At 41.5% G+C, this 26185-nt stretch overlaps 1 protein-coding gene across 2 annotated transcripts in view; it reads right to left on the minus strand.

The window, feature by feature from the left end:
- Window positions 1-4768: 4768 nt before the first annotated feature.
- Window positions 4769-26185, minus strand: part of RNF150 (ring finger protein 150) — a 292313-nt gene continuing 270896 nt past the window's right edge. Inside the window, exon 7 of one of the 2 annotated variants that reach the window (XM_073892286.1) lies at window positions 4769-5197. In XM_073892286.1, the coding sequence (XP_073748387.1) occupies window positions 5091-5197 (107 nt within the window). In that variant the 3' untranslated portion in view covers window positions 4769-5090. The remainder of the gene's footprint in view (window positions 5198-26185) is intronic. The other variant, XM_073892285.1, reaches the window with a different exon arrangement.

A 26185-nucleotide genomic window follows, 5' to 3' on the forward strand; every position in this document is an offset into this window, starting at 1 on the left:
TTATAGTCAATTTAGTGAGGTCTGTAGGTAGTAAACTCTCTCAGTATTCATTCATTCATTCATTCATTCATTCATTCACTTATTTAGAAAGCATCTTTATTTAGCCTACAGACTAAGGATCAGGAGAAGATGCTCAAATACAGGTTGTCTCCCAGCTTGCTTAGTCTCTGATATTTTTCATCCGGTCTCTCAATACTTCCTTATTGTCTTTTACTAACTGTTTACCTGAGACTATTCTAAGTGCCTATATTCTCCTGTGCCAAACCTGCTTTTGATGTAACACTTAATTTAAGATTGTCTTGCAAATTTCTCAGAGAATTGTACCTTTCCTTAAGGAATGCACTCAAGAGATTGTGTATACAGGGTTGTGAAAGTTGATTTGTAAATGGTGAGGCCAAGTGAAAAATTAGTTCATTTAAGCCATAATCTAGACTTCACTACTGGCCTATCATTTTTAAAAATAAACTTTTTATCTGGGAATAGTTTTAGATTACATACAAATTGCAAAGATGATACGGTAAGTTCTTGTATGCTCCCACCAGATTCAGTTTCCTCTAATGTTAGCATCCTGCATTACCCAGATCCATTTATCAGAACTGAGAAACCTACATTGGTATGTTGCTATGAACTAAACTTCACACTTTATTCAGATTTCCTTAGCTTTTCCACTAATGCCCTTTTTCTGTTCTAGTCTCCCACTGAGGATATCATATTATGTTCAATCATCATGTCTCCTTAGTCTCCTCTGGTTTGTGACAGTTTCTCAAAGACTGATTGTGACCGAGGTACCTGGGTGGCTCAGTTGGTTAAGCGTCTGACTCTGATTTCAGCTGGGTTCATGATCTCAGGGTTGTGGGATTCAGCCCCATGAGCAGCTCTGTGCTCAGCAGGGAGCCTGCTGGAGATTCCCTCTCTCCCTCTCCCTCTGCCCCTCATCCTGCTCTCTCTCAAATATATAAATAAATATATCTTAAAAAAAAAACAAAACAAAAAGGGGCTGATTGTGATCATTCTTGAAGAGTACCAGTCCGGCATTTTGTAGAATGTTCCTCAATTTGTCAGTTAGACAAATTTGTAACAAATGATTAGAATGGGTTTATAGGTTTGGGGGAAGACCACCACAGAGGTGAATTACCTTTCTTACTATATCATATCAGGAGGTATGTTGGTTTATCATTTTAGAGAATCTATTTATTCTCTTAAAACCTTTAGCTTTTACTTGTCTTCACCCAATATATCATATGTAAATCTTTCCTTCTGATTTGGCTCTGTACAATCTAACTACAAAAATTCTCTAATTTCCCCCATACTTCTCGACAATTTTTTTCTTTAATCCTGCTCTTCCCTCAAGCTACATATGTCCCTTTTCATCCTTCCCTCTCTTCCCCTCTCTCTCTCTGCCACATCTTTATCCCCCTTCAGAACATCAGTTCACTCCCTAATTTATTTGTCACTTGGACTGAGCCCCTTCCTGGCTTCTGATTTGTTCTCCAGTGATCTATAATGACCATCAGATCTCATGAAGGAGTAAGAGAAATCAGGAAATGAGGCTGAGAAAGATTAGAAAAGAGAGTGTGACATCACGGCAAAAGCATAGCATATAGGCCAGGAGAGTTGAGTCGGAAAGGCAGCTTTTTCATTTGCCACTTTTTTTATAAGTTTTTTTTTTTAAGATTTTTTACTTATTTATTTGAGAGGCAGAATGAGATAGAGAGAGAGCATGAGAGGGGAGAGGGTCAGAGGGAGAAGCAGACTCCCTGCTGAGCAGGGAGCCCGATGTGGGACTCGATCCCAGGACTCCAGGATCATGACCTGAGCCGAAGGCAGTCGCTTAACCAACTGAGCCACCCAGGCGCCCTCATTTGCCACTTTGTTCTTTATGTGCACCCCACTCCCTGTCCAGGTGGAATCATCATCATCTTCTTCTTCTTCTTTTTTTTTTAAAGACAAATTTATTCAGCGTCATGATCAGACTATTACATTTAGCAATCAACAGCATGGGTGGGGAAAAAAAATCTACATTAAAACCCTTTGTTGGAATGCTTTATACTTTCCACAGAACAGAAACTAAAATAACCTGTTTTGTTTTTTTTTTTTAAGATTTTTATTTATTTATCGAGAGAGAGAGAGAGAGAGAATGGTAGAGAGCATGAGAGGGAGGAAGGTCAGAGGGAGAAGCAGACTCCTTGCTGAGCAGGGAGCCCGATGCAGGACTCGATCCTGGGATTCCAGGATCATGACCTGAGCCGAAGGCAGTCGCTTAACCAACTGAGCCACCCAGGCGCTCTAAAATAACCTCTTTTACAACTAGTCACAAATACAGTCCTTGAGTTTTTTGCCCATACACATGAGTATTGTCTAAAACATGTCTTCTTTGTAGCAGCTAGGCCTGCCACCACTGTGCTTGGCCGAGTTCACAAATCTGTTGTAACCTATAGCTTCCCTGTCACTTCTCTGGCTCTCCGCTCCTGCTAAGCTTTGTTTCCTGGCAGTAATTAAAACCTTCTGCCACTGCCATAGCTCCTGCTGCTGCTGGAACCACCATAGCCACCTTGGTTTCGTGGTTTGGCAAAGTATTGGCTTCCACCACCATAGGGGCCAGAGCTTCTGCCTCCAAAATTTCCTCCTTTCATGGGTCCAAAATTTGAGGATTGATTGTTCCAATTGCCAAAATCATTATAGCTTCCGCCACCTCCAGAGTTGCTTCCATCATTACCAAATCCGTTATAGCCATCCCCACTGCCACCATATCCACCACCACCTCGACTGCCACCAGAGCCACCTCGACCACTGAAGTTCCCTCCACGACCAAAGTTGTCATTCCCACCAAAACCACCTCCACGACCACCACCAAAGTTTGCAGAACCACTTCGACCTCTTTGGCTGGATGAGGCACTAGCCATCTCTTGCTTAGATAGGGGTTTCCTTACTTCACAGTTGTGGCCATTCACAGTATTGTATTTTTGAATGATAATCTTGTCTACAGAGTCATGGTCATCAAATGTTACAAAAGCAAAACCTCTCTTTTTGCCACTGCCTCGGTCAGTCATGATCTCGATCGCTTCAATTTTCCCAGACTGTTCAAAATAATCTCTTAGGTGATGTTCTTCAGTGTCTTCTTTAATGCCACCAACACAAATCTTTTTCACAGTTAGGTGGGCACCAGGTCTTTGAGAATCTTCTCTTGAGACAGCCCTCTCTGGTTCCACAACTCTTCCGTCCACCTTGTGTGGCCTTGCGTTCATGGCTGCATCCACCTCCTCCACAGTGGCATACGTGACAAACCCAAAGCCTCTGGAGCGCTTGGTGTTTGGATCTCTCATTACCACACATCCGTAAGTGTTCCCATTGCTCAAAATGGCTCCTCAGACTCTCATCAGTTGTTTCCAAGCTCAAACCTCTGATGAAGAGCTTCTGTAGCTGTTCAGGCTCTTTAGGAAACTCTGACTTAGACATGACTGCAGTGGGAGGGGAGACTTTTTTTTTTAGATTTTATTTATTTATTTGACAGAGAGAGACACAGCGAGAGCAGGAACACAAGCAGGGGGAGTGGGAGAGGGGGAAGCAGGTCTCCTGCTGAGCAAGGAGCCTGATGCGGGACTCGATCCCAGGACCCTGGGATCATGACCTGAGCCGAAGGCAGACGCTCAACAACTGAGCCACCCAGGCGCCCCGGGAGGGGAGACTTTAATGATGCTTACTCAGTGGCGTCCACAGGCAGAAAGCCAGGTGGAACCATCATCTTCTGTAAGAGACTATACAGTTTCAAATTCCATGCCATTGCACGCGGCCCCATCCTCATTTGCCTGAGATGCTCTTCTCTCCCTCCCTGCCCATCCTTTCTGGGATCCAAGAATCTGGTAAACTTCCAACTAATCCTTCTAGAGATCTAATGTCTGGCATGACATTAGATTATAACTATAATTAACAATATTGTACTGCATACTTAAAATTTGCTAAAAGGGGATCTAGCTGAAGCATTCTCACCATACAAACAAGTGGAAACTATGTGAAGTGACAGATATGCTAATTAGCTTGATCATGGTAATCATTTCACAATGTCTACATATATCAAAATATCCCATTGTATACCTTAAAAATATACAATTTTTATTTGCCAAATATACCACAATAAGGCTAGAAAAAAATCAATTTTTGAGTATTTTTTAGGCCCTCTGGAAGAGTTCATCATTCCCATCTTTGAGTTATCGAGTATTCTGTGCATACCTCTTTATGGTCTCTAATATATTGGATCGCAAGGTCTATTGATCTATTTATTGTTTATTTAATGTATTAAACTGTTCTGGGTTCTCTGAGGACACTAACTATGTCTTATATAGGTTTCCTTTGTACTGATCACAGGTGCATATTTGACACTTAAAATTTTTACTGAATGACTAGATCAGTTAATATTTAATGTTGGGTAAGTATCATCCTTAGGCTAATTGTAAAGATCAGATGAGACAGTTGTGGAAGCACCCAGTAAAGTGTAAAGAGCTATGAAAATTGATGTCATTATAATCTGCCATCACCTATTTCTTATTCCTGTGAACCCTCCTAGACCCCAAATATTTTGTTTTTATCACTCATGTGCCACTCACCATATTTTGTTTTGAGGGTAGATCATGTGTATTAGTTATCTACTGCTGCATAACAAATAATCCCCAAACTCAGTGGCTTAAAATAACAAACATTTATCCTATCACAGTTTCTTTCTTTTTTTTTTTATTTAAGATTTCATTTATTTATTTGACAGAGAGACAGAAAGCACAAGCGGGGGAGTGGCAGGCAGTGGGAGAGGGAGAAGCAGGTTCTCTGCTGAGCGAGCAGCCTGATGTGTGGCTTGATCCCAGGATCCTGGGACCATGACCTGAGCTGAGCCAAAGGCAGATGCTTAACTGACTGAGCCACCCAGGCTCTCCCCTATCATAGTTTCTGAAAGTCAAGAAGCCAGGCACAGCTTAGCTGAGTCCTCCATGTCAGGGCTTCTCAGAGACTGCAGTCAAGGTGTTGCTGGGGCCCTGGTCTTCTCAAAGCTCAACTATAAAAAGCATCTGCTTCGAAGCTCACTCACTTGGAGGGGGGCAACCTCAAGTCTTTGCAGGCAATTGTTGGTCAGAGACTTCCTTTCCTTGCCACATAGACCTCTCCATGGGGCCATACACAACATGGCAGGTTGCTTCTCCCAAAGCAAGGGCTAGAGAGAGAGAAAGAGAGAGTGAGAGATGGTGAGCAGACTGAAGTTACAGTCTTTTTGTAATGTAATCTTGCAAGTGATACCCCATCCCTTTTGCCATATTGTATTTGTTTAGCGATGAGGCAGATCACTAGATCCCACCCACACTTAAAGGACAGGCTTACATAGGGCATGACTATCAGAAGGCAGGGATCATTAGGACCATCCTAGAGGCTGCCTACCACCACACATGACCTAACTTCCATCACTCTAGGACCTAGTCCTGGCTAACATAAAATAGGTAGTCCTGGCTAACATAAAATAGGTAGTTCATAAGTTGATTTAAAGAGAACAAAATTGTCAGGGCGCCTGGGTGGCTCAGTCGTTAAGCGTCTGCCTTTGGCTCGGGTCATGATTCCAGGGTCCTGGGATCGAGCCCCGCATCGGGCTCCCTGCTCAGCGGGAAGCCTGCTTCTCCCTCTGCCTCTCACCCTGCCTGTGTTCCCTCTCTCGCTGTGTCTCTCTCTGTCAAATAAATAAATAAAATCTTAAAAAAAAAAAGAGAGAGAGAACAAAGCTATGGACACCCCCCGAGATAAAACAGCTGCTGTCACCAGGAGAAATGTTCCCAGAACTCCTGCTGAGCACAGCAGGGGGGTGAGGGTCAGTTCAGGAAATCAGCACAACCTATTTGAAGCATTGCTCCAATGTCCTTCAGCACTGTGTCTCGAACTCTGCATAATTTATAAGTAGCAGGTAATCATTTAGTCATTCACTCAATAAAGATTAATCGAGTGATTTCTATGTGCCAGGCTCTAGAAATCCAGTGGTAAAGAAAAGGAAGTCCCTGCTCAAGCCTGCACTGTAGTGATTATTTTCCCTTTGGGCTTGACTTAGTTTTTGGGAAAAGAAGCCAGACTTGATCGCACACCGACTGCTCTGTTGTGAAGGTTCCGGGAGGAATATCTGAAAAGGTATCAACTCCTAGTGGGAGGGCTGCTACTTTCCTAACTCCCTCAGCTTCTTCAAGTCTTTGCTCACCTATTTAATAAGGCTTGTCCTGACCATCCTATTTAATGGCGCGGACAGACCCTTCCACATCCACTCCCAATTCCCCCTGACCCTCTCCTACTTTCTTTTTGTCCACATCACTTAGTATCTTCCAACATCATTTACTTATTACCTTTGTTCCCTAGTGTCCCCCGCCCCTGTTTGAATCTAAGTCCCACAAGTGTGGGGATCTTTATTTTCTCTCTGCTATAGCACCAAAGCCTAGAACTGTGCTGGGCACCTAGTTGGTGCTCCATAAACGTTTGCTGAAGAAATGAACGGAGTCCCTCCAGGTCAGGCTTCCTTTCTAGGCCCCACTTTGTAGTTTGGGAAATTTTTCATGAAGGAAGAGAGATGCAAAGAGAGCGAGTGATGCTCTTAGAGGCAGCTATTGACTCCACGGAAGGAAATGAAGTTTCATCTGTTCATGGGGCCAAGAGATGGGATGTGATTAGTAAGTGCCAAATTGGTGGCTGATGGATGTGTGGCCATCGCTTTCTCCTGCTCGCTCTTACGTGCTGTCTATCCCCCAGCCGTCTGGCTCAGGGAGAGTGTGCACGCAGGCTGAGCGGGAGGAGGCATGAGAGCCTGGGGCTGCCCGGGTGTCTGGAATGACTTGTGTCTAAGTGGAACCGAATTGGCACCCTGACCCTTCATCCCCCAAACGCTGGGGAACTGTTGTACTCACCAGTCAGTTCAGAAAGCTTAATGCTGGGGCGCCTGGGTGGCTCAGTCGTTAAGCGTCTGCCTTCGGCTCAGGTCATGATCCCAGGGTCCTGGGATCGAGCCCCGCATCGGGCTCCCTGCTCAGCGGGGAGTCTGCTTCTCCCTCCCCCACATCCCCTGCTTGTGTTCCCTCTCTCCCTGTGTCTCTCTCTGTCAAATAAATAAAATCTTAAAAAAAAAAAAAAAAAAAGAAAGCTTAATGCTGCCATTTTTCCAGGCCTTACAGATAATGGGAAGTGATTATGGGAAGTGAAGCTACTTTGGCTGAGCTCCCCTTTTCAGTTGAACTTCGTTCTCACTTCTGTCCTCCTCGCTGTGCTCTTCAGGCATGACGGCTTTGAATTAAGCAAAATCCTTTAGCTAATCCCTTAACATTTTTCCGATGGGCGGGGAGAAGTTTTACTTCGGTTTTGAACGAAGTTCGCATACACACACCCAGAGGGGGATGAGAAGCAGATCTCTGCTTCTCTCCTGTGGCAGCTTTAATCCACATGGAGTCCACCTCAGAAGGAAGGAAGGAAGGAGTCATCTGCTCTTGTTGCCCCATCCCCTCCCTTGTCTGCCGACCCTTGAAGTCTCACTTCTGCTTCTTCCTTCTCTGGCCTAGGTTGTCATTCATGTATTTCAGTTCATCTGGTTTTCCCTCAGAAGTGGTGTCAAGTCACAAGCAGACAATAAAGGAATGAAGGAAAAGGGACGTGGAGGTCCAGATTTGCTGTCAGTATGATTAACATCCCTTAACAGGATTCTACGTATTTCTTTCCCTTCTCTAGAAATCCCCCCCCCTTTTTACCTTTTTTCTTATAGAACAGGACGTGGTCCAGAAATGAGGCAGACATGTGTCCACCCACCAGAAGAGGGTGAAAATGGAGAACGTCCCTTCCTGTCGTATAAATTTTTTTTAAGATTATTTATTTATTTATTTATTTGAGAGAGAGAATGAGATAGAGAGAGAGAGCATGAGAAGGGAGAGGGTCAGAGGGAGAAGCAGACTCCCTGCCGAGCAGGAAGCCCGATGCGGGACTCGATCCTGGGACTCCAGGATCATGACCTGAGCCGAAGGCAGTCGCTTAACCAACTGAGCCACCCAGGCGCCCCTGTCGTATAAATTTGAATGGGGAAATAAAATCTGTAACTCTGGTGGGTAGGAGTTCTCTTTAGGGGGCCAGAAGTGCTAGGAGAAGATACTAATGATGATACATAATTGTAAGTTTAAGAGTCTGTAAGATCTAGTGCACTGGAGACTCAATATTAGTTTCAATTTTTTAATTGATATTTGTTTTTATACTTTAAGGTGAAGTATGTTCATTAATATACACTGAATAATTGAATTAACATACATTGAAGAAAAACACAGAAGGAGAGAGAGTACAAAATTAAAATCATATGTATTATCCATCGCTTGAAGATAACGAATATTATTAACATTTCGTCATACTTCCCTGCAGTCTTTTTTTAAATGATTGTAACTATCATGATTACATAATTATAACTATATAGTTCCTATTATTCTGTATCCTCTTGTCTTCTCATAGCATGAAACATTTTTCCTTTTTTATTATTTTTATAAACTCCCCATGAACATTTTTCTCAAGGGCTGCAAAACAGTCCAGGAAGCACATGGGGCGTAGTTTAACCCAATCGCCAAATCTGAACTAGGAATGAGCATACTCTTTCTATAGAGGGCCAGCCAGTAAATGTTTTTGGTTTGTGAGACATGTATCTCTTCACAACTACTCAGCACTGCGAGAATAGTACAAAGGCAGCCACAAGACACTGAGTTCCAACAGAACTTTACGAAAACAAGCCATAGGCCACGTCGGGCCCACGGGCCATCGTTTGCGTACCCTATTCTAAGCTATTATGTCATGTTCATGCTTGTTATTTTAGGTTCTATAATGAACACTGTGCTTCCTCAACCAGGCTCACCTCCTTAGAAAACATCAGAAGTAAAACCGAAGTGAAGATCAAAGTCTTTGAAAAATTTTAAGGCTCTCCACATTGCCAGATTTCTTCCTCTAATGACACAGCCGTCAGCAATGGGGGATACTGCCAATTTTGTCACATTTTTTTTCAGTATTTATTTTACTCATTTCATTCAAAGGCATGTTTAGAAGATAAATTGCTAAGTGGGGAAAAAGCAGGCTAAAAATAAAGTGTGAGGGAAAATGTAAAACTTACAGTGAATAAAGAAATCTGTCATTTTGATGGGCAAAAATATGAAATGTCATTATTGTTTTAAACTGCACTGCCTGGAGGCTGAGCGATCTTCCATGTTTGCTATTCTGTGGCATTTCCTCTTTTATGACATGTCTGCTTATGTCTTTGCTCACTTCGAATCCAATGCATTAGCTGCTCCATCTATGTTGAAGAAGTTTTAAAGGAGACCTCTAGAACTATCTAAGGACATCTCAAGAGGAATGTTTAAATACATTTTGGAATATAGTTAACAATGGCATTTTTATGTGGCCATTGCCAATTTTTTGTTTGTTTCCTTGTTCTTTTAGAACCGAGTGAACGGAATTTAGTGGCCTATCTGCCTCCGTTCACAGCAATCTGTAATCATACATCCATGTAAAGCCACTTCTTTATCTTTTTACTTTCCCTCTTCATTGCTCGTTTCCTGTGGCAGCTGTAACAAATGAGCACAAACTTAGTGGCTTAAAACAACAGGAATTGATTCTATCCTGGTTCCGGAGGCTGGAAGTCCGAAATCAATATCACTGGGTGGGAATCAAGATGCTGTCGGGCCACAATCTCTCTAGAGGCTTTATGGAGCCTTTTCCAGGCTCTGGTGGTTCTTGGCATTCCTTGGCTGTGGCCACATCACTCCAATCTTCAACATCAGCAGTTTCAAATCTCTTTCTGCTCCATCTTCATATCACCCTCTCTTTGTGTGTGTCAAATCTCCCTCCGCCTCCTTTTCTAAACACACTTGTAATTGGACTGAGGGCCCACCCAGATCATCCAGGTTACTCTCCCCAGCCCAAGATCCTTAATTGAATCACATTTGCAAAGCCCCTTCTTTCAACTTTCCTTGCTTAGTTAAGCACTTCCACATATTTCATGCATTTTCTTCCCCTCTACCTTCCAAACATGTATTTCTATATTTCTATATTTCTAGCCTCAAGAAATGTGCCATGTGCTTGTTTATATCTTTTAATATTTTAATTTTTTAAACATAAATGGTATTGTGCCATAAAAACTTTTCTGTTTCTTATTTTCCTTTCAGCATTACATTATATTTTTGAAATCTCTCTGGGATGTGACTGTAGCTTTCATTCTTGTTTGGCTGCTACATTTTTCTTTTTTTTTTTTTTTTTTCATTTTTTTCTTAGCCAAACGCACATCCCTCTACCTGTGGATGCATGGATGCTCTCTGATTCCAGTTCAGCTATACATTTTTTATACCATTACCTTGTTTGGTTTCACAAACATATGCTTGGCTTTTATAATAATATGAACCAATGGTCACCGAGGGTTTACAACGTGCTGGGCATTGCACAAAGCACATTTTAAACCTTGTCCCATTTATCACGTCTAACAGGACTGTTAGACAGCTTTGTCACTTTCACCTTTAAACTTATCAGGGAACCGAGCCACAGAACGGCCAAGCAACTGGTCCAAGGTCATACAGCCAAGTGAGTGGGAATATAGTGTGAAAAAAGCAATCCCTATGCCCAAGGAATTCCAGGTCAAATGAAGGAGGACTATACGCATCTTGAAAGTTCATGGCAGGGGCGCCTGGGTGGCTCAGTTGGTTAAGCGACTGCCTTCGGCTCAGGTCATGATCCTGGAGTCCCAGGATCGAGTCCCACATCGGGCTCCCTGCTCAGCAGGGAGTCTGCTTCTCCCTCTGACCCTCTTCCCTCTCGTGCTATCTCTCATTCTCTCTCTCTCAAATAAATAAAATCTTTAAAAAAAAAAAAGAAAGTTCATGGCAGTGTAGGGGTGTGTGAGTATAGGGGTGTGTGAGAGTGCTTTCCACACACACACACACACACAGACTCACACACAGGAGATTTCTTGGATGGGGCTGTGCCCATGAACTTGTTCCCCTCCTGGCAGGCACGATCTGGCTGGAGGTCTGGGATTCCCATTCCTGGCTCTCGTTGTTTCGGCCTCTCTGCCTTGACTCTCTATTCTTTGCTCTGAACACAAAGCATCAAAACAATGGCCAAGATCTATGCATTGTAAGCCCCAAACAGCTCTCAAAATCATTTAATTTTTCCCCAATGTATATTTCTTTTCTTCGTGGTTTTAAAAATGTAATATATTCAGTGCTTATTCTGTCCAGACATTGTTCTAAAGCCACAAATATTAACTCAAGGTGTTGTTCAACTCAGTGAGGTAGGTGGTATTATTATTTCCCCTATTTTCAGGACAAAGAAACAAAAGCACAGAGAGGTTAAGTAAGTTGCCTGAGGTCACATAAGTGTACTTCACAGGAGTTGGGGTTTAATCCTGGCAGTCTATAGATATGAAGCTTTCAACTGCTATGGATGCTGCCTTCCTCCCCTCTGTTCTCTCTTAATCTCTCTCCTTATTCCTTCCCTCTTTTCCTTTCTTCCTTTCAATTAGCAAATTTCTGTGTTATACTAAGGATATATCAGTGAATAAAGCAGTTGCCCTTATGCATGCATGGTGGGAAGGATGCACATAAACCAACCAGCAAACAAACAAACAAACAAAACTGACATTTATGATTAATTAAGGAAACTTCAGGGTGCCGTGACTTGTTCTTCCTTGAGCAAACCTTAGTGTTTTTAAAATGAACTCCATTGTAGAACCCACCACATTCTTTTTGGAACTCTTCTGGAAGTATTTGCATACAGATCTTACCTGTCTTCACATGGGCCAAATTCCAAGAAGTGCTGTTTTTTTTTTCTTCTATGCTCAGTCCTATGGGCACAGTGAGTATGTTACGGAAGCTGGACTGGCTCGCCCGACGGAAGAAACAAGCGGCACCCAGAGATCTTGGAGGATAGGAGGTTTATTTAACGCCTGCGGGCTCAGAGGAGTGGTCGCCAAAGGCCTGAGCCCTGAGCACAAACAAAGGGGGCAATTTATACACTTCTACTTCTGCATACTGGGCACTTTAGGCGCATGTGCGAAGCGGGGCAGGGAGAAGGACCTGGATTGGTGTGCGCGGGAAGCAGAGCAGGGAGAAGAACCCAGAAGAGCCCCTGGGAAAGGACTGGGACTCTCTCGCTAGCTCAGTCGGCCATCTTAAGACACAGATTTTCCTTATCAAATATACCAAATAAGTATGAGCTGGATCAACGGATTGATGGAGTAGCTTCAGTCAGTGCAAAACCTGTTTATTGGTGGCTGGCTATCCTTAGGTTCTCAGGTCGGGGATGGGCCTGGCCGACGGCTGAGTCAGCATCTGGCTCATTGATCTGGGGGAGGCAGGGGCCTCCATCCTCCAAGTCCAGCAAGAATCTATAGACACATTTGAGCAAGGCAAGGAATTCACTACCAGATTTACATAAGGAAGAAAGGGCTATCTGAGATACTGTTCACTGCTCTGGATACTCTTACTTTTTGGGCTTCTTTTAGGATTTTATGAGTCCTTTAGCACATAAAGTGGGTTAGGCTAAGCTCTGAGAGAATCTGCAATGAGCAGCACACATTGTTTTAAATCCTGCAAAGCTGGCTGGGGCTCAGAAATTATAGTAATTAGCAACATGGCAATAATTTAGTTTCTAGAAGGAAGGAAGCCCTCTTTTTAAAAAAGATTTATTTATTTATTTATTTACTTACTTACTTATTTAAGAGAGAGAGAGCACACAGAAAGGCAGAGGGAGAAGGAGACTCCCTGCTGAGCAGGGAGCCGGATGCAAGACTCGATCTCATGACCTGAGTTGAAGGCAGATGCTTAACCGACTGAGTCACCCAGGCACCCCAGTAAGCCCTCTTAATGCCAGAAAAATAAAGTCAAAACAAAGTTCTCTGTGTGTGTGTAGTACTGCCTTCTAAAATCGGGGGAAACTGCTCACATGGCATCAGTGTGCAATGGATGAGAGGCAGACTGAGAGATGTCTTTGAATTTAAAAATGCATGTTTGTGCCTTTGAAGTCTGAAGCCAGGCCTGCCTGAGCCTTGTAGCTGCTCTCCTCTGTCCAGCTGCCTTCTCCTGTGTCACTGTGGGGGGGGGGGGTAGCTGCCATTCCCTGAGGCCTTGGAAGTGTGGCCAGTCTTGGTCTGCTTCCATCATAATGAAGATTCTCTGCAGGCAAGTTCTGGAAAGCTTCAATTTCCTTCTTCTAGTAAACAGCTTATGATTCGGTGCTTTGATGTACATAGGAGACAATCTGTGTGTCAGTTGCATAGAGTCTGTGGAAAGGAAAAAAGCTTGTAGAAAGTGTTTATACTTCCATGTGACATTGACCTAACTGGGTCCAGAAAATAACAAATCTTCCAGGAAGAAGAGAGTGCTTTCTACTTCAAAGGAAGTCATCAGACCTGCCTCCGAGTGTGTCCACCTCAGCCTGGGAAACTGTCACAGTCTCTAAAAGTGCACTTGTCCTGGCCTAAGGCCAGAGACCTGGGATTCAGGGTTCCTGAACACCAGAAAGGATGGCTCATCCTTTCTCTTCTTTTCTCCACTCTCAGCCTCTTACCGAAAAACTTTAGGATAGCAGATTCTGTCCATAAAGACCTCAGCTGGTGAGGGACCTCAGAATTCCATGGGGTTCCAAATGGAGTTTACATTTCATTCACAAAGCATCATTCATTAACATATATGTAAAGCCAGCAAGGTCATGTATCATTACAATTCTTTGTTTTTCCTCCTAGTTTCCAAGAACTTCTTACTCATCTTGTGCTTCGTTGTCCAGGAGAGAGCCTGGCAGAAGTCATGCCTTCATTGGCTTTTTGTTTAATGAGTAAATCAATAAGAAATGCTTTGTTTAATAAATGGAAATGTCTTTGACATATTTGCTGATTATAAAAAGTCTGAAAGTTCATGGAAAAAAGAAACACAACAAAACAGCAACTCGTAAGTGTATAGAAATCTCTAACACAGTATTTTCTTCCGGAGGTAACTACTAGTAGGTTTGAGGTTTATAACCGCGGAGTATGCCTCACAGAAAGAAACAAGAAAGGAAGGAAGAAAGAAAGAATGTGATATGAGTTTTTTTCTTTAACATCCTTTTCTTATATGGTGTATTGGGCATATTTTCAAGTCAGTACATACGGAATTTGTGAAAAGGAAAAAAAGCTTGTAGAAAATGTTTATATTGCCACGTGACATTGACCTGTGACCAGAAAATAACAAATCTTCCCGGAAGATTTTCTTAGTACCTTTGTAAAACTTTGTATGTATATTGCATAATGAAATTAACAAAATCACTATTGTTGGACTCTAGATTGTCTCCAGTTCCTATAATGATAAATAATGTTGTAATGAACACCCTTGTTGGTAAACACATTTTTCCACACTTGTCTGGTTATCTGCTTAGAATAAACTCTGGAAGTAGAGTTGTGAGATCAAGGGTATATATTCAAATTTTGATATTTTCAGATCACCCTCCAGATAATCTGAAAACTAATTCTATTTTTAACACTTCAAAAATTAATACTGGCCATTACTAATAAGTAATAAGTTTACTGAAATAATAATTTTAACTCCATTAAAGATTTCTGTCAAGGTGTTTCCCCATATCCTCATTAATGCTGGACATTTTCAGTCTTAGGACTTTGCCATGATGATAGATCCCATTGTTTTGCTTTACACTCCCATCATTGTTTATGAGACTAAGCATATTTTCATGTTAATCTTTAGCACTGTTTTCTTCCTTGACTTTCTTGTTTTATCTTTCATACATTTCAAATTTCTGGATTGTTCCTTTAAAAAGACCTTGACATCATATTTTTACCTAAGGAGCTCAAGGCTGACTGAATTTTTGTAAGAGGTCTCTGTGAGGGATGCCTGGGTGGCTCAGTCGGTTAAGCATCTCAGGTCATGGTCCCAGGGTCCTGGGATCGAGTCCCACATCAGTCTCCTTGCTCAGCCAGGAATCTGCTTCTCCCTCTGCCTGCCACTCTCTTTCTCTCTGACAAATAAATAAATAAAATCTTTTTTTTTTTTTCTTTTAAAGAGGTCTCTGTGAGGGAGATTTGATTTCCCAGGATGGGGTTGCTTGTAGCAGCAAAGTAGACTGAGGCATCATGGTGGGGGATGGGCGTAAATATTGTTAGCATCTTTCTGAGGGTTGAGATCTAAATCTATGGATGTCACAGTATTCAGCTTTTGATCCAGTAATTCCAAATTCTAGCAAATTTATCTAAGGAAAAAGGAAAGGAGACAAGCATTTATATTTAAGGACGTTCATCCTCAGTCATTTATAAAAAATGCATGATTTGAAACAGCTCAACCATCTAAAATAGGCAAAGAATTAAGAAAATGTGGTACAGTTATTACCATGACTTTAGTAATGTGACTGGCCGAGGTTAAGAGATATATAGAATCCAATCATATGAGCTAAGTAACAGTAAGAATTGTGGCCTAGACCGACAAGAAGAATGTACACATCATTCAGGGTAAAATCAGGTGATGAATGGAGGGAGAATTGAATCCAGGCGAGCGGTCAAGAGGTAGAGAGATCTAGAAGAGAGGGGTGCATTTCCATCTACTCAAAGCAGGAGGCAGTAATAAGCACAGTATGAGCTGACCGCAGGGCTGTAGACCGTACAGGAGAGAGTCCCGGTTGTGACAGTGACTATGAACGGAGCTGGGCACGGTCATCAGAGACCCTGGTGGGTTTGCCTGCATGTCTCCAGCCCTAGATCTGGCATCCCTGTCCGAACTTTCTGGCTGATAGAGAGCAATCTCTACTTGCAGGTGTTGTCCTCTGCTTCCTCCAGCCATGGTAACTCCAGCAGAGTCTGCCTTGAGGTTTACCAAATTTAAGTCATTCATCGTAGTATCTGTCAGCTTTGGGTCTGTCATAATTCGCATATTCATACCCCAAACACCCATTCTGGATTCCACCTCATACTCCCCTTTTATCCACCTCCTATCTCTCTGCTTCTGAAAGGTAATCCTTTAAGTAAGTACAAAATTCCATTTGTTATCAACTGCTGCATAACAAAACTATCCCAAAACTTAGCGGCTTACATTAATAACATTGTTTTGCTCACAAGTCTGCAACTTGGCAAGGTTGGCAAGACCGCTCATCTCTCCCTGCTGGGCAGCTTGAAGACTGAGCTGGATTCCGCTGAAATCTTACTCACTGTGATGTCTGATGCCTGGGCTGGGAAGATAAGAACAGCTGGGAGTTAGGTCATTTGGGGCTCCCTGAGCATTGGCCTCTATCCCTAGATCATCTCTCCACATGACAGCTTCTAGATAGCCCACTTCTATATAGATCAGCTCAGGCTTCCAAGTCACATGTCCCTAAAGAGAAAGGCCTGCAGAAGCTGTATTGCCTTTTATGATCTAGTCTTGGAAGTCATGTAACATCACTTCCAATGCATCCAATCAGTGGAAGTATGTTCAGAGGTCCCAGAGTCAAATGTCCCATTGTAAATAACACTGTGGGATGGGAGACATGGTGGTGTGGCCATCTTTGGAAAACACACTCTATTACAAAAGATAAGATAGGTTCATGGACTGGCTGGCATCTTAATGTTTTATTTTAAATTATCCCTATGTATGCCAAAGAGTGAAATGCGTTAGAAGGAGTTCCTTTCACTAAAAAATGTAGGAGTACTTTGACCACCGCATTTTGACATGTGGTCTTCTTAGGTTGCCACCAAAGAGCAGATGAAGTGGGATTGTTCGCTAAGGGAGATTTTAGGCGGAGGGCTTTATGGGGACTTTTCCTCGACCCTGAATGTTTGAGAAAGATGTTGCTGTGCTATAATTGGTTTCTGTTATTTAGGAAGCTATCATATGTCTTTCCCACTTATTTTCTGATATCTGGCTGTAGTTTGTGAATCTCTTTAAGTGCTCTTAAATCCTTTCTGGAACAACACATACTATACATGATAGACAAAATAACAGACATGTCTCCCCAGTCTGCTGGAACAGAGCTCCTCACAAACTCACGTTGGACACGTGATGAGAAGGAAAAATAAATTTTTGCTGTGTTGAGCTACCGAAATTTTAGGGATGTTTGTTTTTCAACACAGACTAGTCTATCCTGACCAAAACGGGGCTATATCCTATTATCTTATACATCTCAGATCTTCTGTGGTTTTGTTCTCTTTCTCAGTATAAAATGTTTCATTTTGTTTTTTTAAATAGTTTTCATAATAGTTTCTTTTATGATATTAATAAGTATTAATTTTCTTTTGGTAATTTTTGCCTGATAAATATTTCTTTTACTCTTGTTTTTTCTTTTACTCTTGATTATCAACCTTTATGTATTAAATTTGTATCTCTTGAAAATAACATAGCACTAGATTTGAGGACTTTCAACTTTAATTTGTACTTATTGTAATTACTGATAAATGTGGATTTGTTTTTGCTCTCCTCTCATTATGCTTTCGCTTTGCTTCTAACTTTTGTTTTCTGCTTTCTGTTGGATCAAGTTTTCTCCGTTCAGTTTTTCCTTCTGCATTGGTGAAAGTTATATGATTTTCATTCTATGCCCCTAGGGGTTATCCTTGACTTATTAATGCATATATCAACTTTTTCTGCCCTTATAAATTCTGCACTTCCCTTTGGGGCAGATTGTATTTCCCAAGGATCACCACAATGTTATCTCCCATTGCATCAAGAATTGGAGTCTCTTTCTCCACCACCTTGAATCTGGGTAGGAAGGCTCTATGATAATTTTGACCAATAGAATATGGCAGAAGTGACACACATGCCTGTCCTAGGTGTAGCTCTTACTGGTCTAAGAGCTTCTGTTCCTGTCTCCTCGAAGCCAGCCACCATGGAAGTGCAACTAGCCCGAGACCATTAATCCGTGAGAAGACCTGGCTGTGTGGAGAGGCCCTGGAGGAGGGGACATAGTGTGCAGCCAGAGCGCAAGGTGCATCGAGGCACCGAGAAGTAAGGGAAGGAAGCATCTGAAGTGGAGACTCTAGCCCTAGCCACTCCAGGAAATGGCACATGGATCAGAGACAAAGCCCCCAGCTGAGCTTCTCCTGAGGTCCTATCCCAGAGAATCCTGAGTAAGATAAAAGGACTCTTTTTAAGGGTGCTGAATTTTGAGGAAGTTTATTACACAATAGACACGCGGGGCATTCTCCCACTCCATTGTTGATGCCCTAGGGAATTTTAGTTCCAGGTTTTATTTAAAACTTCTTAAAAATGAGCACTTTTTAAAGACAGTAAGTTTTACCAATTTATTAAATTTAACCTTTTTATTCTGAGATGACTGTAGACTCACATGGTGATTATATCGATAGATCCTGTGTGTCCTTTGCCCAGTTTTCCTCGATAACTTCTTGCAAAGCTAGAGTACAAAGTATAACCAGGAAATTGTCATTGATACAGTCAAGATACAGAACAATTCCATCACCATTAGGATCACCTGTGCTGCCTTTTTATAGCTGTACCCATCTCCTCATTTAATCCGCGGAGACCACTCACTTCTTATCCATGTTTATTTTTGTCATTTCCAGAATGTTACGTAAATGGAATCATTCAATATATAAGCTGACTTTGTTTGGGCTTGGCTTTTTTCACTCAACATCGTTCTCTGGAGCTTCATCCAAGGTGTTGTATGTCTCAATTGCTCGTTTGTTTTTCTGGCTCAGTGGTCTTCCATGGTGTGCGAATGCCACGGTTGGCTTAGCCATTCATGCACTGAAGGGCAACTAGACTGTTCCCAGTTTTTGGCTATCTGGTAAACAGCTTCTATGAACCTTTATGTATAGGTTTGTGTGTGTGAACATGTCTTTATTTCTCTGGGAGACATGCTCAGGAATGTAATTGCTGGTTCGTAGGATAGCTACATGTTTCCGTTTTTAAGAAACTGTCAAACTGTTTTTCAGAGTGGATGTGTCATTTTACATTCCCACCAACAATGTGTGAATGATTCAGTTTCTCTACATCCTCACCATCATTTGTTGTACCGTTATTATTATTTTTTTAATTTTAGTCATTCTCAAAGGTATGTAGGCATACCCCACTGTGGTTTTAATTTGCATTTCCTCAGTGGTTAATGATGTTGAACATCTTTTCATGTACTTATCTGCCCTCTGTCTATCTTCTTCAACAAAATGTCTCTGCATGTCTTTGCCTGTGTTTAATTGGAATGTTTACTTTTTTCTTGTTGAGTTTTGAGAGTTATCTATACTAATATTTTGTCAAGGACTTTTGCATTTGTATTGATCAGGGAGATTGATCTGTACTTTTCTTTTTTGGATTCTCTTTGTCTGGTTATGGTATCAGAGTGATATTGGCTAAAGAAAATGCACTGGCAGATGTTCTGTTCTGATGGGGAAGAGACTGTATAGAATTGGTGGTAATTCTTCTTTAAGTGGTTTGTAGAAATTTCTGTGAAATCCTCTTGGTCTAGAAATTTCTTTTATGGGAACGTTTTTTTTTATTTACAGATTCAATTTTCTTAATAAATACAGGGTTATTCAAACGACCTATTTTGTGTTGGCTGAGTTGTGGTAGCTTGTGTTTGTTGAGAAATTGGTTCATTTCATCTAAGTTGTCAGATTTATGTGTGTACAGCTGTTGGTAGTGTTCCCTTATTAGGCTTTAGATATCCGGAGGATCCGTAGTGATAGTCTTTGTTCGTTCTTAATATCGGTAATTCATGTCTTCTCTCTTCTTTCTTTGTCAATCTTGCTAGAGATTTGCCAGTTTTTTTTTTTTGATCTTTTCAAAGAACCAGGTCTTTGCTTCTTTGATTTTCTCTATTGTTTTTCTCTTTCCAATGTCATTATTTTTGTTTTAATTTTTATTATTTCCTTCCTTTTGCATGCTTTTGGTTAATTTTACTCTTCTTTGGGTTTTGAGGTGAAGACCTCGATTATTGATTTGAAACTTTTTCTTTTCTCTAATGTATGCATGTAGCACTATAAATTTATCTTGCTTTGGATTCACTGGGCTTCTTGACTCTGTGGAACAGTGTTTTTCATCAGTTCTGAAATTCTAACTATTCTGAATTTTAACAGTTCTGAATAATTTTAGCAGTTCTGAAATTTCAAATGCTGCTTTGGCACGATTTCTCTTTTTACCTGCTAAGACTTTAATTAAGCATGTGCAGTCTTCTTTATTCTTTATGTCTCTTACCTTTTCTTCTGCACCAGCAAACTGACACTCCATCCTTCATTGTGGATAGTTTTATTTTTTTTTTCTAGTTCATTTATTTTTTGTCTGTGTCAAATCTGCTGTTAAACCCATCTGTTAAGTTTTAAATTTTGGTGATTTTATTTCTTATATCTCAAAGTTCCATCTGATCCTTTAAAAATCTGTTTTATACTTCAAATTATAAAATGATGACTCTCTTGATAGTTTCTCCTTTTCTTCAGATGTTAATTGTTAAACAAAAGTTTAAACATAGTGAATTTATAAATTCCAAGATTTGAAGTCTTTGTAAAACTATGATAGTCTATAGACCATAGTCTATATTTCTGTAGTCCATAATTTCCACTGGCTATCCCTTCTTTATGTATCTGGTTATCTTTGACTTAATCTTGAATTTAAAAAATGTATTGGATAAATTATCTGAGGTCTAATAGAAATTTGGCTTTTCCCAGAAAGAATTTACATTTGATTCCAGGTGCTTGGAGGTACTACTACTTTAAGACAACTCCAAATCAAATTCAAGACTTGAAACTTCCTAAAAAATAAAGGAGGTGGAGAAGAGTTTAACTGACTGCAATTTTGTGCCAGGACTGGTGTGTATAAGGGTGCAGCCCTTTGTAGTCTAGAATATTATGGGGTGAATTCCTGTTAGACTTTATTTTATGTCATCTCTGGGTTTGACTTCTTTCTTTCAGTTTCCAGAAGGCCAGCAAAACAAAAACCCAAAATATTTAGGATGGATAAATGCTCTGAGAGTGAAAGAAGCTTTTATCTTTACTTGTACCTCTGGGATCCTGATTTTCCTTCATTGTAGGCTTAGTAAATCCTTACTACTACCATGTCAGTTCTTTGATTCTTTGATTCTTGATATATATATATGTATATATATATATATATATATATATGATCAATAAATGTTTGTTTTTTATTTTTATCCCATTTAAAAAGTAAGCTTTTGCCAGGAGCATTGGTCTGAATAACTTAACTCAGCATTTCAGAAAACAGGATGGGCTTTGTTAAGAGAGTAAATGTCATAGAATTTACACATTGTGGGCAAAGGTACTCCCTTTTATTGTTTTTCTCTCTGGCTTCACTTCCTCTGAGGTCAGCAGGAATTGGTTTTCATTTCATCAGACGTAGTAAATTCTGAAATCCAAGTGTTGTTTTTCTGAGACTATTGTGTGTGTGGTATGGGATAAATGAATAATTAATAGATACTGTCATTCTATCATTTCTTGCGTCCTTGAGATTCAGATTTCTCATCATAAAGGAGATGCATACATATATAATAGAAAAGTAATTAAAAAAATCTGGTGGTACTGAACTTGAATCGGAATTGTCAATATAGGGTGCCTGGGTGGCTCAGTCGTTTAAGCGGCTGCCTTAGGCTCAGGTCATGATGCCAGGGTCCTGGGATGGAGCCCCTTGTTGGCTCCCTGCTCAGTGGGGAGTCTGCTTCTCCCTCATCCCTCTGCACTTCCCCCGCCCCTGCTTGTGTTCTTTCTCTCTATCTCTCTCAAATAAATAAATAAAATCTTAAAAAAAAAAAAAGAATTGTCAATATAAAGTCAAGAGGTATTTTTTTCTTTCCTCCCCTTCCTCCTCCTTCCCCTTCTCCTTTTTAATATATATATCACTGAAGGGGCATGGAAATAATAACCAAGCCTGTAGCAAAAACCCAAACAAACAAAAAACAAACAAAAAACGCAAGCCAGTAGCAATGAGCATTGCTCAGTGCCCAGATTGTTTCTTGACATATTATTTCTTAGGTATAGGCTGATTCCATGTTTGGGTAGAAAATATACACAATGATTCTGGAAAATTATTATACCAGATCGTGAGGAAGCTCTCAAAGACTAGTAATTACCATGTAAAAAGGACTTAGAAATCAACACAAAGAGAGCAATTTAAGCTTCCCAGAGCAAAGTCTAAGTGAAAGGAGTATTCTAATTGGTGTAGTCCAGTTTAATACAATCTTGCACTGGGCTTAGCTTTCCCTGGCATTCAGTATCATTTCTCACTAGGACCTTGCCCTGCTAAGGAGAGGCTACACGGAGTCAGGAGCTGAGTTTTACAGGTTCCTTGCTCTAATAATAATACTCAGCCTGAATCAATGCACAGAGGTGCAAACCTGGTCCGTGTCAGCGCAAGCCTTCTGGGAGAATTCTCTAGAAAATGTGCCCCTCTGATACCCTGTCTCAAATATGACAAAATTTGTGTTTGATGTCATCTTATCTCTTATTCTTTTCTATTTTTTTCTCCATATCTTGTAGCTAAGTGCTTTTCTTGCTACATTATTTTCCCCAACTTTCTCAAATAGCCTTGTATATAATACTTGAATATTACTAGTTTTTATTCCTGAGTGCAATGTTTTTTTCTTTTTGGAAGAAAAAATTAAAATAGGTAGCAATGAGCTAGACAGCTGTCAAGAACCTAGTTGTTCCTTCAATCATTTATTCTACAAATATATATTGACAACCTGCTCTAGGCCAGGTCCTATGCTGGGCACTGGGATACATGGGGAATCAAAACACAAGCCCTAGGGGCGCCTGGGTGGCTCAGCCGTTAAGTGTCTGCCTTCAGCTCAGGTCATGATCCCAGGGTCCTGGCATCAAGCCCAGCATCGGGCTCTTCCCTGCTTGTGTTCCCTCTCTGGCTGTGTCTCTTTTTGTCAAATAAATAAATAAAATCTTAAAAAAACACAACCAACCAACAAACAAAAAAACCGCGAACCCTAATCCCAAGGAAGCTGCAGCCCACAGAGGAGACTCGATCTCAATCTAACAATCACGTAAGTGAATTATTACTGCAAACTGTCGTTTAGGACTATGTTTAGCCCATGGAGCAGACCCATCATTAGAACTATGAAGGCAAAGTACAAAGTGCTATCTATGTACGCCTTTAACGGGGATGTCCAACCTAGGGGTGAGAGAAGGTTTCTCCAAGGAAAAGCTTTTGAGCTGCGATCCCAAGGATAAGTAGGCAGTAAGTAGAAGGAGGGGAGAGGGGTTGGAGCCCAGGGAATGAGTGGAGGAGTGATACAAGATAATTCTAGAGATGTTTTCAGGCACTAGCTCAACAGACTTAGATCATGTTCAGAATTTTGTACTGTACTTGGACTTAATAGAAATGGGAGCGTATTAAAGGATTTTAATCGGGTCACTGTGTGTGTGTGCGCGCACTGCTGTGTTTAGATGAAGAATTAAGTGCATGAGCTATTTCGTGAAATGCTACATGGAATAATACAATTGTGGTCAACAATGAGTAGATGATACTCTAAGAACATTCTTCCCACATTACAGGAAAACATATCTGGTCAAGGACAGGGCATTTCTAATTTTGTCTTTTCTAGCCAGCTTTTCGTGGAGGGATACTATGGTTTCAGTAATACGTAGGCCTAAGGGCTCGGTTTTCTGGTAAAATCCCTATTCTCCCCTCTGTGAAACACCTCTACCCCAACCATGTTGGTTTCTATTGCCTAGTCCCCCTTTCCTGCCCTACAAGTATTACTGGAGAAGATTTCGGGATGCTTACTCTTCCTCAGTTACCCGACAAACTCTTCACAGTGGAATCCACCTGCCTCTAGGCTCTAAGTGCCGCGGTGTCTTTTCCATTTGATGGGCATCAGAGCCCCCTACTGGGAGAAACACAGCTCAACTACATAAATACCCACACAAACGGGGCGCCTGGGCGGCTCAGTCGTTAAAGCGTCTGCCTTCGGCTCAGGTCATGATCCCGGGGTCCTGGGATCCAGCCCCGCATCGGGCTCCCTGCTCGGCGGGAAGCCCGCTTCTCCCTCTCCCACTCCCCCTGCTTGTGTTCCCGCCCTCGCTGTGTCTCTCTCTGTCAAATAAATTAAAAAAAAAACATTTTCTTTTCTTAAAAGAAACTTTAAACAAAAATTACCGACACAAAGGGCAAGAGTCCTGTAACCTTTGGTGCATTTGTGTGTGCGTGCTTTACCCATCGGATGTTAAATGTAATTACTACGCACCAGCTAAGAAACCTACGCGTTACCTTTGCAATAACCCTGATATATAATTGTAAATAATTAGCATCTCATTTGGCATATTTTCCAGTTACTCTGGGTTGAAGAGTCATTGTAACAATGAATACGCATCGCAAATTTTATAGTCTTAAAAATCTGGAATTGATGTGAAGAAACAATTCAGTCCAGTCTCCCGCTTTACGAAAAAGACATCTAACATCTTTAGGTTGCGGAGTTCTTTGTTCTCTTCCTAAAATTTCCCAGGAAGGATACTCCACAGTATCATCAAAGACCGAGTTCTGTGTTTTTAGTGACCCAGTGATTTCTTATATTTGATAAAAATATCTCTTAAGGGCGCCTGGGTGGCTCAGTTGGTTAAGCGACTGCCTTCGGCTCAGGTCAGGATCCTGGAGTCCCGGGATCGAGTCCCGCATCGGGCTCCCTGCTCAGCAGGGAGTCTGCTTCTCCCTCTGACCCTCCTCCCTCTCATGTGCTCTCTGTCTCTCATTCTCTCTCTCTCTCTCAAATAAATAAGTAAAATCTTTAAAAAAATATCTTTTAAAACAAACTTATTTTAGAATAGCTTTATACTTGCAGAAAAGGTACAAGGATAGTATAGAGAGGTCCTGGATGTCCTTCACCTCGTTTCCCCTACTGTGAACATCTGACATTACCATGGCACATTGGTTACAGTTAAGGCGTCCACACTGGTATAGTACTAGGAACTGACCTTCAGTCTTTATTTGGATTTCACTAGTTTTCTTTGAACGTCCTTTTTCTGCTCCATGATCCCATCCTGGACACCTCATTACATTCCATTGTCACCTCTCCTTCGGCACCTCTGGATAGTTTCTGTGACTTTGCTTTTGACAATCTTGTTGGTGTTGAGGAGTTACTGGTCATATATTCAGTTAGAATGCCCTTCCATGTGGATCTGTCTGATGTTTTTCTCATGGTTACGATTGGGTTATGGGTTTGGGAAGGAAGACTGCAGAGGTAAAGTAACACTCCCATCACATCATATCTAGGAACACACTATCAACATGACTCACTGCTGTCGAGGTTAGCTGTGATCGCCTGGCTGAGGTGGTGTCTGATGGATTTTTCCACTGCAAAGCTATTTTATTTTATATATATATATTTTTAAAGATTTTATTTATTTATTTGAGAGAGAGAGAGAGAGAGAGCACAAACAGGGGAAGGAGCAGAGGGAGAGGGAGAAGCAGACTCCCCACTGAGCAGGGAGCCCGATGCGGGGCTCAATCCCAGGACCCTGAGATTATGACCTGAGCTGAAGGCAGACGCTTAATGGACTGAGCCACCCAGGTGCCCCATTATTTTATTTTTTTAATTTAAGTTTCTTTCCTTTTATTTTATAGAGAAACTTGTCAGCTTTCCTTTCAGAAGAGGGAAGGCAGTATAAGTCGGTGGTGAAGGATTGCTTTTAGGAGCCAGAGAGATCTGGGTTTGCCACTCATCCTCTATGTGATCTTGGGCAAGTTCCTTCCTAAGCTTTACTATTAGAATTTGTAGGATGGGAATAACAACAGTACTTTCCTCAACTGTTATGTCGAGGGTCAAAGGACACGAGGCACATAAAGCCCTTACCGACAAGCTAATGCACCAAGGAACTCTTACACTCAAATGCTTGCCATGATTACTAACGTGAATATGACAGCGATGATCATGAGCATTGTGTATTCACTTTAAAGTCCCTGCTGAGTTTATTCTTCAGTCCATAGCAGCAATTCCTCAGCATGCAATGCGTTCCATTAGTATGCCAGGTTGGACTTGGGGCCTTTGGGCTGAGGCTGAGCCTGGCTAGTTCATTTGGTCATGGGTTTAACAATCTTCACTGAGCTCCTCCTGGATCCTGAGGATACAGCTTTGAACCAACAGATACAAGGTGGCCATAGCCCGGCAGTCAGGTGAGTATGTTCAGACAGAAGGACATGGGAGCTCTAGGCAGGATTAGATCAGGTGGGACCCTGCGCATCAAGTGTAAGGAGAAGCCTTGACT

This window comes from Callorhinus ursinus, unplaced genomic scaffold, assembly GCF_003265705.2.
Source record: "Callorhinus ursinus isolate GAN/ISIS: 27379988/994484 unplaced genomic scaffold, GSC_fseal_2.0 scaffold4, whole genome shotgun sequence".
NCBI lineage: Eukaryota > Metazoa > Chordata > Mammalia > Carnivora > Otariidae > Callorhinus > Callorhinus ursinus.